This window comes from Squalius cephalus (assembly GCF_949319135.1).
Source record: "Squalius cephalus genome assembly, chromosome: 1".
Taxonomy (NCBI): domain Eukaryota; kingdom Metazoa; phylum Chordata; class Actinopteri; order Cypriniformes; family Leuciscidae; genus Squalius; species Squalius cephalus.
Genome location: NC_137122.1, coordinates 26530382 through 26543455, shown reverse-complemented (window position 1 = coordinate 26543455; position 13074 = coordinate 26530382). Strand labels below are relative to the sequence as shown.

Below are 13074 nucleotides of genomic sequence, written 5' to 3'. Positions count from 1 at the left end.
AAAATCATTATTTGCAAAAATCAACATAAAACGAGAAATGCTGTTGATATGGCTCGTATCTTGTATATTATATTATATTATATTATATTATACACTCACCTAAAGGATTATTAGGAACACCATACTAATACTGTGTTTGACCCCCTTTCACCTTCAGAACTGCCTTAATTCTACGTGGCATTGATTCAACAAGGTGCTGAAAGCATTCTTTAGAAATGTTGGCCCATATTGATAGGATAGCATCTTGCAGTTAATGGAGATTTGTGGGATGCACATCCAGGGCACGAAGCTCCCGTTCCACCACATCCCAAAGATGCTCTATTGGGTTGAGATCTGGTGACTGTGGGGGCCATTTTAGTACAGTGAACTCATTGTCATGTTCAAGAAACCAATTTGAAATGATTCGAGCTTTGTGACATGGTGCATTATCCTGCTGGAAGTAGCCATCAGAGGATGGGTACATGGTGGTCATAAAGGGATGGACATGGTCAGAAACAATGCTCAGGTAGGCCGTGGCATTTAAACGATGCCCAATTGGCACTAAGGGGCCTAAAGTGTGCCAAGAAAACATCCCCCACACCATTACACCACCACCACCAGCCTGCACAGTGGTAACAAGGCATGATGGATCCATGTTCTCATTCTGTTTACTCCAAATTCTGACTCTACCATCTGAATGTCTCAACAGAAATCGAGACTCATCAGACCAGGCAACATTTTTCCAGTCTTCAACTGTCCAATTTTGGTGAGCTCGTGCAAATTGTAGCCTCTTTTTCCTATTTGTAGTGGAGATGAGTGGTACCCGGTGGGGTCTTCTGCTGTTGTAGCCCATCCGCCTCAAGGTTGTGCGTGTTGTGGCTTCACAAATGCTTTGCTGCATACCTCGGTTGTAACGAGTGGTTATTTCAGTCAAAGTTGCTCTTCTATCAGCTTGAATCAGTCGGCCCATTCTCCTCTGACCTCTAGCATCAACAAGGCATTTTCACCCACAGGACTGCCGCATACTGGATGTTTTTCCCTTTCACACCATTCTTTGTAAACCCTAGAAATGGTTGTGTGTGAAAATCCCAGTAACTGAGCAGATTGTGAAATACTCAGACCGGCCCGTCTGGCACCAACAACCATGCCACGCTCAAAATGGCTTAAATCACCTTTCTTTCCCATTCTGACATTCAGTTTGGAGTTCAGGAGATTGTCTTGACCAGGACCACACCCCTAAATGCATTGAAGCAACTGCCATGTGATTGGTTGATTAGATAATTTTATTAATGAGAAATTGAACAGGTGTTCCTAATAATCCTTTAGGTGAGTGTATTATTATATGATCTTGTATTAAATCTGGAACATAGAACAACCAGAAATGGATAGTTACTGTACTTGCACATCATGGTGATGGGGAGGTCTAAGATGCACCAAACCACCAGCCAAAATCTAAAAACAAAACCCAGTCTGAGCTTTGAGCGGTTTGGTGCGACTCAGGCCCTTAAATATGCATTTATCATATAAAAAAATCAAGACTCGGCAGGAAATCTCAAAGCGAGCGACTCTCAAACCCACAGTTTCAGACACACACACACACACACACACACACACACACACACACACACACACACACACACACACACACACACACACACACACACTGGTGCCAGCTCCCTAAATACAGCCGTGTGCTCGAGCGCAGATTACAGATCATACTCGTGCCGTCCGAACGCGCAAATTACACACTTTCACTTCTTCCCGTAAATACCACGTACACACAGCTACAATTAGCCTCTATTTTTACCCCACCTGTCTATATCAGACAATCTGTCGAAGAAAAGCGGCCGTACTGTGCGGTCGACGGCTTTCATCACCCGGCGCATGAAAGCATTGTTTTATGGGTGTATGTGTGTGTGTGGCGGCTCGGGCTCTGCGATGACAAACGGATGCTTTTCGCATGATTTCCAGTCTATAAACAACACGACAGCTTTCAGACACGTCTCAAGCGCCTCTGTTTACACTGTGGCCTGGGCATCAGCTCGTCCTGGAGCTGCCGGGACAGGCGTCTCGAGTTCTGTCAGCACAGGAGCGTGGCTAGGCCGTTTTAGGGTTTTGTGAGTAAACAAAGCTTCGCACTCTCTGCTGTGGGTCGGTTGTAAGGCCTGTCAGGCTGGGTTTTGTTAGGGTTGGCCCGTGACGGCTCATTAAAGACGCTATAGAGTGAATGTGATGTTAATGGGGTAGTGGGCGCACGCACACACACACACACACACACACACACACGACTCCTGCGCTGCCAGCTGGATGTGGTCAGAAAACAAGCTGGTCTGTCAGGAATTCGATGAGACTGAGAGAGAAAGATCCTTAATCAGACTTTTAATCTCTCGCATTCACATTTCTCTGAGTTTTTGTTTTTACCCAGAATCCACCAGAGTAAAACTAGCATGGGGTTATCATCGGTTACGTAGCGTATTTAGACATCTTTGATATGGTTATTTTACATATACTGGGTTTAAATTCATATTGCCCGTTGTGCACAGTTGCCCTAAAGCCACAGAGGTGGCGGTGGCACCGGGGCTTGGGGCCCGTCATCGCTGCTTGCAGCTATATATTTGTCTTGTTTTTAACGAGAAATTCACTTGCAAAAAAAACAGTAAACACTGAATTTTTTATTTCAGTTTTGCACATTTTCAAGTCAAATGCAAGTAAAATCAACAAAGTGATTATGTACATACTTTTTGATTTGAGGCAAGTGGGTAACACTTTATTTCACAGTGCCCTTGTTACTCTAGCTATATAATTAGTGCTGTCAATAGATACAAATTTGTAATTGTGATTAATCACACCCTTTCTGTACGATTAATCGTGATTAATTACACCCTTACCGTGAAATTAAGCATTTGTCTTGTTTAACACGTTCATTTTGTCATCATTGCTATATCCAGCCAAGTAAACCATCAGATTGAAGGGTGATTCTCACAAAACTGTAATTTCTGCAAGCTTTTTTCAAGGTAAATGTAGGTGTCTTTCCAAAAAAGGACTCCAAATAACCAAATGATACAAAGAGTCCATATAATTCATAAATGTATGAACAAGGCACTCATGTATGAGTACAGCGCAACAGAAAAGAGCTTGTTTACATTTTAGACACGTTGCGATTTCGAACACATGGACCACCAAACCGCCTTGACCTGACTGCTTATACCTACTACAAAATATTATCCTGAATGTGTGTAGAAACAACGTGAATGTACTGAAATGTGTCAGTGCATAAATACAATATGCGATCAAACCGATCACGGTTTGTTTGCGCATCAATATAACTGTAAAAGTAAAAATTCTCATTATTTTTAATCACAAGCGATCATTTGAAATCAATAGAGTTGCAACAGTTCTTTAAAGATGTTTATGTTTTGATTAACGTAAACATGCCTCAGCACAAATCCTACATACATCCAGAACAACAGAGCTGTCCACTTGCAGTCAGATCACATGAAAAAAGCAGGTGTAGAGGAAATGCTTTGAACTGGACAAACATCAGAAAATCCGATCTAACATTAGTGTGTGTGTGTGTGTGTGTGTGTGTGTGTGTGTGTGTGTGTGTGTGTGTTACACATCTGATCTAATGCTTTTCTGAGACACTGGTCTTTTCAGTAAAGTGTCAGAGCTAATGGGTGTTTGCTCAGAGAGCAGCGTGGGTAATATCTAATCCACCTAAGCCCATCTGATACATCTGAGCTTTATTTACCTTCAAAAGACACCACAAACACAAAGAGAAACCTCCAGTCAGGTCACCGCTCTGCCCTGACGAGGACTGTGGGAATGTTTGGTCTGATTTGACCTGAGCTTCCTCGTTCCTAGTGTAATCGGTGGGATTGATTAGCTATCAAACAGGATCCTGACAGGTTCAGAAAGTCAAAAACACAATCATGCTCATGTTCACACGGGGCATGATAGTGTATTGTTTCCCAGGGTTCAATGAATGGGGTCCCATGGCTTCACCAGCCCATGAGAAAGAGTGAATGAACCAATCGGGCCAATCAGAATAAGCCACTGAAGTAATAGCCTGATATGATTGGCTAAAGGAAGAATATGACACCTGAGGGGTGAAAAGGGACATATACTCACACATTTACACTATTGTTCAAAAGGTCAGGGTCGGTAAACATTTTCAACATTGATAATAAGAATTTAAGCATCAAATCATCATTTTAGATCTGAAAGATCATGTGACACTGAAGACTGTAATGATTCAGCTTTGAGCAAAAAAAAAGGGGTTAAACCAATAAATGCAGCCTTGGTGAGAATAAGAGACTTCTTTGAAAAACATTAAAATTCATACTAAACCCAAACTTAATAGTCAACACACATATTCACATTCGCCTAAAATACCATGGAAAAGTCATGAAAATTTCTCCATTCGATATTTATACAGTATATATATTTTTTCTAGTTTTGAGACCGCTCTAAATACGGAAATAGTTGTGGAAAAAAATAAACAGATGGTCATCAAAATCCCTGAGTAGTGTTTATGTAGATACCTGAAATGGCAATATAGCAGATAATATGAGAATAAAATCAAACCTGAATGGCAGATGGCTGGGCCCGTGGGTCAAAGAGTCGCAGCTTTTTGTCCTAAGGGGAAAAAAAAACAGAGGTTAAAATATAACTATATCACAATAGCAGGAGTTCTGCATCTCAAACTTAAATATCAGAATAAAGACTTTTTTTTTTAAGAAATAATATGGATGTTGAGGCAACATTAAGGTGAAATGTTAGGGGCAAAAAATATTTTCTGTTTTCTAATATTTTAGTCAATTTTGAGTAACATGTATTTATTCATTAACAATATACATTTTTATTTACAATATTTTATCAAATAATTAATGTATTTTGTCAAGAGATCAACAACATGCCACATTTTCCCACAATCACTATTAAAAAGTTCAAAAATCTTAATTTGACACTTTCATGATTGTAAAATTATTCTTTATGCTTTTATTTCGAAGGGCCTCAATTATTATGTGGTAGAAATGGCTTCATGTGGTATTTGTTAGTCCATCAACATAACCCAGGTTAAAATATAACTGTATATTACAATAGCATACATTCAAAACATCAGCAAAAATAAATAACATCTTTAGCAATAATAAAAACCATAAGGCTGCATTGAAGAATATTAATAAAAAAAGTTACTATTTTCTGTTTTCTAATATTTAAAGTAATTTGTAAACTCAAAATTGCTTAAAAATATTTTAATATAATTATATACACACACACACACACATATATGTATATGTATGTATGTGTATATATATATATATATATATATATATAATTATTATTAATCTGAATTATATCATGCACACACTATGCATCAACACTATGCCATATTTCCCACAGTTGAGGTAATTTGAGGTACACTGTGTTAAAATGCACAAAATTTAATATAATACTTTCTTGATTCTAATGTGATTATTTAGGCTTGTGTTTCAGTGTAGAGACTAAGTACTTCATGTGCTTCATGTGGTATTTGTTATGAGTCTGTCAACATAACTGGCAGCGTAAATCCTGGTGTAGACTGAACTCAACGTCAAAATCAGTTCAGTCAATCGGTGACCATCAGACGACCCCATTACACTCAAACACAGCCAATCAGGAGAGAGAATCTGATCAGTGAGGGGAAATGAGTGCTAATAGGAACAGGCTGTGACCGGCACTACGTCTTTCACTCAACACAACAAATCCTTAATGAAGACCAGAGACTGACACACACTCTCAAGAGTCCTCACACACCATAAAAACAGAGCGTAATCATCTACTACCAGGACACAAAGGGTTTCAAAACCAGTTTGACCTACTACACTGTCTACATAGGCAGCTGTCTATTAAGAGAGAATCGTAATTAATCGCAATATCAAACAAGTAGCACTTCACATGTTAAAGTGCCCCCTTCATGTAGTGAGTAATGGAGCTGTTTGTGAATGTAAATGGTCTGAAAAGATTCAAAGATGAAAGTGCAGATAAATTGAGTTATTGTCTCCCAAAAGAAAGAACCAATTCTGAACTGCCTGAAACGAGTTGTCAGTAATTCAGTCTTACTTCCTGCACAAAGCTATGTAGGTTCGTAACAGATTTTCCCATAATGCCAGCATTGACTGCCTGTGAACAACGTCTACTTTTACTCTTAAACACTGCAGTTGTAGCTGAGACTGGAAGAGTTTGGTTTGTGTTGTCCACATATCGAGAAGACACTGTTTTCTACACTGCCAAAGAAAATACACTTTGCTAAACTTCCAGATGAGGAAACCGACACCATCGTTACTGTTCGTATCTCTGTTTATTAATTGCTGAGGAAGATCCAGAGCTGAAATTCAGACATGGTAATGGGTGTTTGGTTTCCGAGAGACCAATCACAACAGACTGGAACATCTGACCAATCAGAGCAGAGTAGACCAATCACAACAGACTGGGTCATCTGACCAATCAGAGCAGAGTAGACCAATCACAACAGACTGGGTCATCTGACCAATCAGAGCAGAGTAGACCAATCACAACAGACTGAAACATCTGACCAATCAGAGCAGAGTAGACCAATCACAACAGACTGGGTCATCTGACCAATCAGAGCAGAGTAGACCAATCACAACAGACTGGGTCATCTGACCAATCAGAGCAGAGTAGACCAATCACAACAGACTGAAACATCTGACCAATCAGAGCAGAGTAGACCAATCACAACAGACTGGGTCATCTGACCAATCAGAGCAGAGTAGACCAATCACAACAGACTGGGTCATCTGACCAATCAGAGCAGAGTAGACCAATCACAACAGACTGAAACATCTGACCAATCAGAGCAGAGTAGACCAATCACAACAGACTGGGTCATCTGACCAATCAGAGCAGAGTAGACCAATCACAACAGACTGGGTCATCTGACCAATCAGAGCAGAGTAGACCAATCACAACAGACTGAAACATCTGACCAATCAGAGCAGAGTAGACCAATCACAACAGACTGGGTCATCTGACCAATCAGAGCAGAGTAGACCAATCACAACAGACTGGGTCATCTGACCAATCAGAGCAGAGTAGACCAATCACAACAGACTGAAACATCTGACCAATCAGAGCAGAGTAGACCAATCACAACAGACTGGGTCATCTGACCAATCAGAGCAGAGTAGACCAATCACAACAGACTGGGTCATAGGAACCTTTGAAATAGCATAGTTTTTGCACTTAAGTCAATGACTGAGCTAACGACAAGATGCTCTAATAACCATAAAAATTCACAGAACAGACAAAGGTTGTGTAAAATAGTCTATTTCTAGTCAGACTGAACCATTTATATGAATATTTTAGTACTTCTATGATATATACATTTAAAAAAAGAAAAGAAGCATATTTACAATTAAAATGTCATAGCTAACTAAGACAGCTGGAATGCGCCTTTAAATCCTGCCTTCATAGTGTCACTGTGTGGTTTCAGTCCTGTGAGACCGATGCTCTCAACCCCTCCCTAAAGACATTGGGAAACAAGGAATAATGCTTTTTACCCATAACACACCCTTCCACTGCCACCTCTTCTCCAGACAAACACACCAGACACAAGTCACCAAAACCAAGACCACAAATCAAGACAACAGCACAAACACAAACAGTAACCGCTCACACAGAGCCACACTATTTCACAGTGACATGCTGAGTTTACGGCTGAATAACCTCAAATAAAAGAGCAGAACCATCACAAAAGAGAGGGCTTCGAACGGGTCAGGTTACAAACTACTGTACCCATCTTATAATGTAAGATTGATGATCATTATTCCACTTTCTCTCTCGCTACTGTTCCTTCTACATGTAAATGACCTCTGTTATGATTGGCTAATTGCTTCTGTTACGACCCTTCACTGTTTTTAAAAGTCTAGGGAGTTAGAAGGGAAACATTAGGCCACCCGTCAACAACTATTACCATTAAAACACTGGGAAAATGAATGAGACCATCACGAAGTAGCAGAAAATGTAAACACATTTATTATGTGTAAGAACCGGCCAAAAGATATATCGATAGGCCTATATATGGTACATATATAGAGAGAAAAACAAAAAAACAATTGAGGCAAAATAAATTTGTATTTACAATGAAAACGAAAGATCACAGGAAAAAACAGCAAATTATATTACACCAGACTTGAAAAAAAAAAAAAAGGGAATACTTGGACAAAATGCACATACAAAATGAGTAATAATGGATTTAAAAGTTTTACAATGTGAAAATGCCGGTGTTTGGGACAGCATACTACCATATAACTTTTAGTATGCATACTTCATAAATAGAACATGTGTGGAATACTAAGATCTTTCAGAATATATTCTAAGATACTACGATAGTTCACAAGAAGTGCAGCGTACAACAGAGCAACTATATCCCACAATGCAATGCGCTCAACTTGACATTCCACCAAAATAACAGATAAACAAAAAGTAAACAAAAACAAAAGTTTCTGCTGTTCTTGTTCTTATCACCCGGAAAATTAAAGTCCCCCTGAGGTGAAAATCCAGTTTTTATTGTTGTTTATATGTCTATGTGATGTTTTTAATATGCTTTAAGACAAACCATAAGTCAACACCATTGCTGAGTCTCAAAAAAACGGGTTGAAATCGCTGGTGTTTCTGACGTCACAAACTACCTTGTAACCAATCAGATCAATGCGTGATCGTCAACCAGTGGATCTCTGAGTGGAGTGAGTGAGTGGAGGCGGGGCTCATTTGCATATTCATAGAACCGCGTATACTAAATGAGGCGAGGCTGTAGAGTCACATTCAAACTATTTTAAGGCATGAAGACATTTTTCAAGGAATCGTTTAAATATGTAATTTTGGTGATCAAAGATGAGTTTTAAGGGATACAATTATTGACAACAGGGGGACTTTAACATCTTAATTTGTCATTCATCAGTCGATCAGATTAATAAAAGTTTTAATTTCTAAACACAAAATTGCAATTGCAAAAACATAAATGTAAAAAAAAAAACGTATTTACTTAATTAAACATGCTGAGGCCATATGACAACAATGTGTTATACTATAGTAACATACTTGAGCTGTCCGATGCGATTTCAAAATACAGTAGTCAACATTTGAAGTGGATCAAAACCTTTCATCAAAGTTATACATGAATTTTGAACAATACCCGTTCTTGTCTTAGGACAACTTTGATGAATGATCCACTTCAAATGTTGACTACTGTATATTCTGAACACAGCCGACATAGTACATCGTTTCAAAACCAGCAACTACTACTTTATCCCTTCAAGAGAATCCAGTGTGTTATTGAAACTATATTTCATGTCATGCACTGTGTAGTCATGCTATTGTATTTGCTGTTTATAGTTTGACGCTGCAAACGGGGGCCGTCGTGGGAAGCCCACCCACAGACCGCACGCATCTGACACTCCTGACCCCAGATCAGCCGCTGAGATTACCATCAGTGTAAACACTCAGAAGAACCTGATCGCACATCAGAATCTGCACGGCTTTAAATAGAGGCTCGTGATTTAACAGGGAGGCTTTTATTACTCGCCTACACAAACTTAACAGACTACACACAGTCTGACCCGGCCGACCCCTGACGCCCATCGCACACGCTGCAGTAAAAAAACACAGCACACATGCAAACACAGGTGTGCGTGTGTGTGTGTGTTTAATCAATGTGTGCAGTTTGAGCTCAGATTGACAGTTCAAGTAAACTTCCCACAGGCCTCTTTGTTACATCAATAGAATTATTGTCAATTATTTTGATGCATTAGAAAGATAATATTCTAACAGTTTGTTTGAATTTTAGAATATTAACAACTAAAGGTGGTAATTACTAAAAAAGAAACATGAACAATCTCGATTTTTATGCTGTCTTGAGTCAAGTGAGCATTATTTATATAAAGATTGTTTCAAAGCAAATTAAAATACATCATGGTTCAGCTGAAGTCAGTTCAATGTTGATTCAGTTCTGTTTAATAACGGGGGAATATACCTTAGTATTACATATAGACTTTATCAGTTTACATTAAAAATGAATAAAGATATTAATTACATCATAAGTCTGACTACTTAGAATAGTAATAACACATTTTTACAGTTTTTATTCATATTTTTATTTTTATTTTTATTTTTTGTTTTCATTTTAGTTTTAGTAATGTTGTCATGTTTTTGTTGCTGTTAGTTTTTTTTATATATTTTTTTTTATTGTTTTTTATAAATGTTTCAAGTTAAACTACATGATAACTAGTTGGCAAAATAAGTTCAAGGCTTTTTGTCATTTTTCAAGCAACAATAATGTTTTTTATGGTTTTAGTTAGGCTAAAATGGCCCTGGTCTGTAGAACTAAGACAAAACTCAAAAGCACAGTCATATACACGCAGACACAAGCTCATAAATCAACACCTGCTTTAATGCTTTGATGGCGTTTTTAATCATAAACTTCCACTGTCGCTGTGGAACAAAGCCTCAGCGTTCATATGGCAGGCATTTGCGTGTCATAAAATATGCGGGTCCATGCCTCCAAACCAGGCCTGTCAGGAGCCGCGCTCTCCTCCCGTTCACCTAATGGGGGAAAACGGCTGGAATTGAACGCACATGTTGGCAGTGCTTATTTGCTTTAATACGGTGGATCTGGGGAGATGGAGAGCATATTAGCTTAAATTACGGCTCGACTCGACGACTCAGAGTTCACTCTGTGATCTCGTGTCACATTTATAGCTTTGTCCCGTTTGGATTTTCCTGACTCTCCTCTGAAATTTTAGGATGCATTCTGGTCCACTGTCATGATGAGGTGCTATTCTTAATGGTTTCAGGATGGAATTATAAATGTATTTTATCTGTTTACATATAAATTTAAATATACACAATATAAAAATGTAATAAATATGAAAAATAAATTAAAAAATTTAATAAATTAATATAGAAATGTTAAAATATTATAAAAAATAATAATAAATTAATATAAATAACTATAAATGAATATACAATACTAAGTATAAAAATAATAAATTAAGATAGAATTAACAAATAAAAATACTAAAATGAATTCATACAAAACTAATTAGTTAAAACAAAAATTATAACTTCATATAAAAGTAATAAATTCATATAAATTAATAAACAAACATGTATTTACGTAAAAATGTTAAAATGAATAAAAATAAAATAATACAAATGATTAAGTTCATATAAAACAAATTATTATAAAAATAATAATATATTATATAAAATATAAATATAATATATAAAATATAAATATTATAAAAAATAAATGATAAAAAATTATAAATTATTATATATTTAAAAATATATATTAGACATTTATTAATATAAAAATGTTAAAATTAATAAAATAATAAAAATAATATAAAAATGTTAAATATAAAAATTGTAATATTATATAAAATAAATATGATATAAATTAATATAAAATAAATTAATATTATAAAAAATAAAACAATAATAAATGATTACGCACAAAAAGTAATAACAATGCATTAATATAAAAATGTTAAAAGAAACAAATATAAATAGTATAAATATAAACATATGTCAGCCACTATTTTTCACAATATAAAAGATGTCAATAAGTGTAAACAGGAGTGACTACCGTCTAGAAGCAGCACAAAGCATTCAGTTCAAACTCAAACGACCTCATTTTTCCTCATAAACTAATCCTAAAATTCCTCATCCAGCCATAAACTCCAGCATCTTTGGCTCTGCAGCTCCGAGAGCATTAAACCGGCTGATGGAAAAGCTCTGCAGCCTGTTATTATTTCTTTATGGATTGCTCCCCATTTCCTCCTGCAGGGGCGGCTGAGCGCGCCTCTCTGTGCCCAGCTCAGTGTCTCTCCTCTGGGGTGCGCTCTGTCAGGCGCTCTGGGGGTCTGGGGGTCTGGGGGTCTGGCGCCGGGCTCCCGGGGGCCAGGTGAGACTGAACTCAATACTTCAAACACAACAGAGTCTAGATGTGAATGCTGCCTAATTCAGCTGTGCTTTGAGCTCTCAGCATAAGACATTATGGCATCCGCTTTTCAAAATACTAAAACTTATTTTGAAGTAAAAAAAAAAAAAAGAAATATATATAAATATACACACTACTAGTCAAAAGTTTTGTATCAGTAAGATTTTTAATGTTTTTAAAAGAAGTCTCCTCTGCTCACCAAGGTTGCATTTATTTGATTAAAAATACCACAAAAAATAGTAATATTGTTAAATATTATGACAATTTAAAATAACTGTTTTCAATGTGAATATATTTTAAAATGTAATTTATTCCTGTGATCAAAGCTGAATTTTCAGCATCATTACTGCCGTCTTCAGTGTCACATGATCCTTCAGAAATCATTACAATATGATGATTTTATGCTCAAGACACATTTCTCATTATTATCAATGTTGAAAACAGTTATTACATTTATTTCAGGATTCTTTGATGTATAGAAAGTTCAAAAGAACAGCATTTATCTGAAATGGAAAGCTTTTGTAACATTAAACACTACCGTTCAAAAGTTTTGTGGTCAGTAAGAATTTTTACTTTACTTTTGGGGGGAAAGAAATAAAAAAAAAAATTATTAATCAAGGATGAATTAAATGAATCAACGGTGACAGTAAATACATTTATAATGTTACATAAGATTATATTTCAAATAAATGCTGTTCTTTTGAACTTTCTATTCATCAAAGCATCAAATCATCATATCAGAATGATTTCTGAAGGATCATGTGACACTAAGACTGGAGTAATGATGCTGAAAATACAGCTTTCATCACAGGAATAAATTACATTTTAAAATATATTCACATAGAAAACAGCTGTTTCAAATTGTAATAATATTTCACAATATTACTGTTTTTTTGTATCAAATAAATGCAGCCTTGGTGAGCAGAAGAGACTTCTTTTAAAAACATTCAAAATCTTACCGATCAAAAACTTTTGACTGGAAGTGTATACATATATAAATATATTTGTGCAATAGGAAGGTTTGAGAGAAAATATTACACCGCAAACCATCACATTTACATTTGAAACACTAAACTGAGTCCAGTACA

At 36.7% G+C, this 13074-nt stretch overlaps 1 protein-coding gene across 1 annotated transcript in view; it reads right to left on the bottom strand.

Annotated features, from left to right (window-relative positions):
• Positions 1 to 13074, bottom strand: part of coro7 (coronin 7) — a 148141-nt gene that overhangs the window by 120416 nt on the left and 14651 nt on the right. Inside the window, exon 7 of the mRNA XM_079869401.1 lies at positions 4567 to 4617. Within this exon, the coding sequence (XP_079725527.1) occupies positions 4567 to 4617 (51 nt within the window). The remainder of the gene's footprint in view (positions 1 to 4566; positions 4618 to 13074) is intronic.